The 5,794-nt window shown below is 33.2% G+C and overlaps 1 protein-coding gene across 1 annotated transcript; it reads left to right on the forward strand.

The window, feature by feature from the left end:
• Window positions 1-526: 526 nt before the first annotated feature.
• LOC109217238 lies at window positions 527-1,060 on the forward strand. The gene has a single exon (XM_019381470.1). The coding sequence runs from the start codon at window positions 527-529 to the stop codon at window positions 1,058-1,060; it is 534 nt and encodes a 177-aa protein (XP_019237015.1).
• The last annotated feature ends 4,734 nt before the right edge of the window (window positions 1,061-5,794 follow it).

Below are 5,794 nucleotides of genomic sequence, written 5' to 3' on the forward strand. Positions count from 1 at the left end.
TCGAGCAAATACTTTGAAAGTATCAGAGGTACGAACTTTCTTCTTCTAAATAATGTCAAATCTCTCTAAACTTAAATTTTTAGCCATGTATATATCGGGAAAAAGCTACATGTCTTGGGTGCTTGATGCTGAAATTCATCTTGATGCAATGCATCTGGCAGGCACCATCAAGGACAAAAATCAAGCATCAAACCAAGACCGTGCCAAAGCAATGATATTCCTACTCCATCACCTTGATGAGGGCCTGAAAATGGAATATCTTACGGTTAAAGATCCAGTCATACTGTGGAATAATTTGAAAGATAGATATGACCACCTGAAGATTGTCGTTCTTCTACAGGCACGTTATGATTGGACTCATCTAAGGCTACAAGATTTTAAGTTCGGTGAGTATAATTCTGCTATGTTCAGGATTATTTCCCAATTGAAATTATGTGGTGATAATATTACTGATCATGATATGTTGGAGAAAACTTTCACCACTTTTCATGCCTTGAATATGCTCCTGCAATAGCAATATCGAGAGATGGGATTCAAGAAGTATTTTGATTTTATCTCACATCTTCTTGTAGCCGAGCAACATAATGGGCTATTAATGAAAAACCATGAAAGCCGACCTACTGGTTCTTGTCCATTCCCTGAAGTGAATGAGACGAACTTCCACCAAGCTAAACGTGGAAGAGGTCGTGGCCCCAGTCGTGGTCATGGCCGTGGTCGGGGAAGAAACTTTAATCATGGTAATAATAATGCACCAAAGAACCCTCCTCACCACCAGCAGTGGAAAAGGAAGGAACAAAAGCATGAAGCGGTGCAAGCACCAAATGCAGAAAATGCATGCTATAGATGTGGAGGAAAAGGGCACTGGTCACGTACTTGTCATACGCCAAAGCACTTGGCTGAGCTTTATCAAGCCTCCCTACAGAAGGCAGAGAAAAATGCTGAAGCAAATTTTATTTCTGAAGATAATTTAAACTTCATGCATTTGGATGTAGCTGATTACTTTGCACTCCCAGAAGGAGAAACAAGTCATGTGAACGGTGGTGAATCTGTAGAAATGTAAATATTTTAAAATTTTGTTGTTTGTAATAGATAGTATGGTTATGTAACTGCTATATATAAATAAAAATTATGCTTTGATAATGATGTTTACTATAATATATTTTATTTATGTCATTTTAAAAAATATGGATAACATTATTAGATCAACTTAAACTCCAGCAGAGTTTGCAAAAAATATACAACCACTAGAAGTGGTTATATTTCGTATATCTCATTGTAACTAAATTTTATTAACCACCAGAAGTGGTATATGCCTATGATCACCAGAAGTGATAATTTAGGCTTTCTATGGTTACAATTGAAGATAAGCTACATAAATATTATCTATATTAAATGCACGCCTTGATTTGCTCTTGAAGTAGTAAATACTTTAAAGAGGTTGAAGCATCACAAGTTGATGTGATTAATGCGCGTTCAGATAATTACGTTTGATTTCCTGAAGGATGAGAACTTTTGATAATATTAATCCATTCCCTGAAGTGAATGTGACAATATTAATAAATCTTGTAAATATGAACGCGCTCTTGATGTAAATATATTACAATTCACCTCCAGAAGAGATAATATAATTGAGAGAATATATTCTCAATATTTCGTATTTTAAATTTGCTCCTCAAGAAGTAACACAATTGAAATTGCCTCCTGAAGTAGGAAAATATTATGAAGAGGAGTTTTCTTGTGCTTAAACGATTGTTTTATATTGTTTATTTGATTGTGATTTTCTCTCATGATACCAGAAGTGTCTGAGCAATATTTTATAGTACAAAATGTATCAACAACTTCTGAAGAGCTAACTGTTTGCTTAGAAGACACATGACACCAGTAGTGTCCGATAAAAATATTAGATTATGGATAATAAATGAAGGCTCTCGAAGAGCTTATATACAAATATGTCATTCATATTATATGATTATGGTCAAAACATATGTTGTATTAAATTTGAAGTTCACTAATACAAATGACTATCATATTGAGACTACAAATGACTGGAATATTGAAAATGTTCATGTTTCCACAATCATAGGGGGTAAAATTTAATGTATGTGAGAAGTTACCCGCCTTATTCTTCAATTTATATTATATCATGTATCACAGTAAATCAGAAGTTTACTAATGCAAAAGCAGTCATGGTAAACCAGAAGTTTACTAATGCAAAAGTTTATGCCATAGTAAACCAGAAGTTTACTAAGAGATAGCACATGCCATGATAAACTTGAAGTTTTCATTTGCCATTTTTGAATGAGCTATTTAAGAATTTAGATAAGCATATATTAAAGAACTAGAAGATTCTTCAAAAATTCTCTTATGTTGCTTGTTCTCATAATACATTGATTATACTAGCTAAAGTTGGGACTAAGACTCCCGAATTCTGAAATATATAAAAGGTGAATATGGGTCCATTCACCTATCGTGTAAATCACTTATAGATGCATATATGAGATCGTTACATGTGTGATTATTATCAACCTACAGTTTTGCATTTGAAATTGCTTTTCTCAAATAAGAGAATGACTTTCAGATTATGAAATCAAGATAGTTTATCTTGATAATGCTGGTTTATATCCAAGCTGGTTTAGCATTGAATACCTCCTATTAATGGCTAAACTATTGCTTATGAGAACAAAGCTTCATGTGTTGGTCTAAGATTTTCTAAATTGCATATAACACCACTTGTATGCATCGACCAACAATATATGATAAGTCCTCCCCTCACAATTGGTTTAGGATCAGAAACCAAATATTTTTACTATCTAATAACTTTTGATGCGAGGTATATGATTAATTTCTCTACCACAAAGTACAAAGATAGGTTTCCCAAAGAAGATTTGGGCTATATGTTAGTTTTTATAACATTAGGGGGATGGAAGAAACAGCTGGAAAATATGTTATATGAATCGAATTATCATTAATATGATCCTCACTTGAAAGATAATTCAAGTCAAATGCCAGAAGCATTTGCTGATCCAAAATTAAATATCATATTTCAGCTGCAAATGCTCCTATTAAAATTAAAGTCCCTAAGGATAAAGTTTACTACATGCATGAAGCGTAGTAAATCGATAGGTTACAAAGGTAACAATCCTTGAAAAGGATAGGAGCAAATGATCATATGAGGAGGAAATGAGCTCTAGAAAAGTCCACGACATAACATTTCATGAAACTCCAGAAGAAGTTCAGGTACCTGAAAATAAAGAAAGTGATGAGATCTCAACAAGTTATGTCGCTTAGGAACCGCTACAAAATGATCGTCGACGATATATTTGATACAATATAGTGCACAATATTGTAAAAGATTGTGAGGATCGGACCTGTAGTCCAGTCGTCCAGACACATGATGTCATGCCATTTAAATGCAAGTCATAACCTATATGACTTATTTGATTAAATCTATATAAAAATCCCTGAAGGATTTAAAATACTTGAAGCATATAATTCAAAGTTCAAAGTCTTGATAAATGTACTCGATCAAATTATAAAGATCTTTGTACGGTTTAAATCAATCTGGGCGCATGTTATATAATCGCCTCAGTGAATATTTGCTGAAAGAAAGTTACATAAATGATGTTATTTTTCCATGTATTTTTATAAAGAAAATATCATCTGAATTTTGTTACACTTGCTATTTATGTTGATGACATAAATCTTGTTGGAACTCCAAAAGAGCTCCAAAAGGCAATTGAATATCTTAAGAAAGAATTTGAGATGAAAGATCTTGAAAAAATAAAAATTTGTCTTGGTCTGCAAATTGAATATTTAGCAGATGAGATCTTTATCCATCAATTTGCCTATACAGAAAGGGTCTTTAAACGCTTTTACATGGACAAAGTGCACCCATTAAGTACACCAATGGGTGTTCGATCACTTGAAGTGAATAAGAATTCGTTCCGACCTCCAGAAGAGGATGAGGAACTCCTTGGTCCCGAAATACTCTATCTCAGTGCAATTGCTATGCACTTATGTATCTTGCTAATGCTAACAAAGGTGGTGCAGATTGTATTGGTTATGTAGATACAAGATTAGAATGCGGAGACTCAAATATTTGAAACAAGGTTTTCTTCAGGGGGAGTAAAACACGCGATGTACTCTTTTTCCCTTACAAAGGTTTTTTCCACAGGGTTTTCCTTATAAGGTTTTTAATGAGGCAGCCAGCAATGCGTATTACTAAATATGTGTACTTTTTTCCTTCACTTGATTTTTTCCCACGGGGTTTTTCATAATAAGGTTTTAATGAGGCACATTATTTTTTAATGAACATCCAAGGGGGAGCGTTATAAATATATTATATTATGAATGTTCATTTAGTACTCCGTTGAAAATAAGCTTCCTGAAAAAGCTTATCCATATGGACTCCGCCGTAAATATGTTTATCTATATAGTGCCCTATTGGAAATAAGCCTCCTGAAGAAGTTTATCACTTCGATACTCGGTTATGGATAAACATTACCCCCGGTAGAAGATTATCCATACTGGGTACAATAAGTTTATCCTTTCGATACTCCATTATGGATAAACATTATCCCCGGTAGAAGATTATCCATACCGGATACAATAAGCTTATCCTTTCGATACTCGGTTATGGATAAACATTACCTCAGATAGAAGATTATCCATACCGGTACAATAAGCTTATCCTTTCGATACTCCGTTATGGATAAACATTACCCCCGGTAGAAGATTATCCATACCTGGTACAATAAGCTTATCCTTTCGGTACTCCGTCATGGATAAACATTACCCCATTTGAAGATTATCTATATCTGATACAGTAGCAGCTTACACAGCAGCTTGCAGTAGCAGCTTACACAGCAGCTTCCTTTCTTCTATAAATAAAGGAGACTTCATTTTATTATGTACCTACATTAAAAGTTGAATAATATATCAATTTCTCTCTATACTTATCTTTATTTCGTAGTCTTTATTTTATAACTGATTTTTGTTAGTAGTGATATATAAATTGTTCTTTATTATTTACAACTAATTATCTAAACCAAGCACCTCATTGCATTTTTAAGTGTGCATAAGTACCTCTTTTGTTTGCTATGAGATCTATTTGGTAGCAGCTATCAAATATACACATGGCAACCAAAGAGTAAGCTAAGAAGGAGAAAAAATAAAGCAATTACATGAATGTTTGAAACTGGAAAGACGCGTGTCCATGAATGTACAAAAAATTCCAATTTCCTAAATTATCCCTACGACCCCAAGCTCCTCTCGCTAGCCATTTCCATAATAATAGTAAAACATCGTCATAACTCATAGCATCCAAAACAATATGAAAATTAACAAAAAAGTGTGCCGAGTCACTTGTGCCACTGAAAGAGCCACATAGCTACCGCATCGGTATTTCAGTGCTTACCACATCGTACTACGTGAGAATTTAAACATGTTACTCCCAAATGTTAAAAACTTGAAAAAAGAAAAAGAAGCTAAAGACACTGACCGGCACTATTAACCAATAGAAGATAGATTCATTTGGAAGGTAGTCCCATTTTAGGGAAATAAAAATATCGAGGAAGATATTTTCCCCCCTTACTTTTTTACTTTTTCTAGTTACTCATTCCGTTTCAATTTAGGTGAACTTATTTAATTGAACATGAAATTAAAAAAAACAAATACATTTGAAATTTATAGTTCTAACAAATTAAAAAAGGGCTCAAAATATTTGTGTAATTATATAAAAAATTTATTAAAAATAGAATTATAAATTTAAATTAAATTATTACCAAATTTTAAA

This window comes from Nicotiana attenuata, unplaced genomic scaffold (assembly GCF_001879085.1).
Source record: "Nicotiana attenuata strain UT unplaced genomic scaffold, NIATTr2, whole genome shotgun sequence".
Taxonomy (NCBI): Eukaryota; Viridiplantae; Streptophyta; class Magnoliopsida; order Solanales; family Solanaceae; genus Nicotiana; species Nicotiana attenuata.

What these genes read in the sequence shown, in the direction of transcription:
- LOC109217238 (XM_019381470.1), top strand. Translation starts at nt 527, where the DNA reads ATGGGATTCAAGAAGTATTTTGATTTTATCTCACATCTTCTTGTAGCC.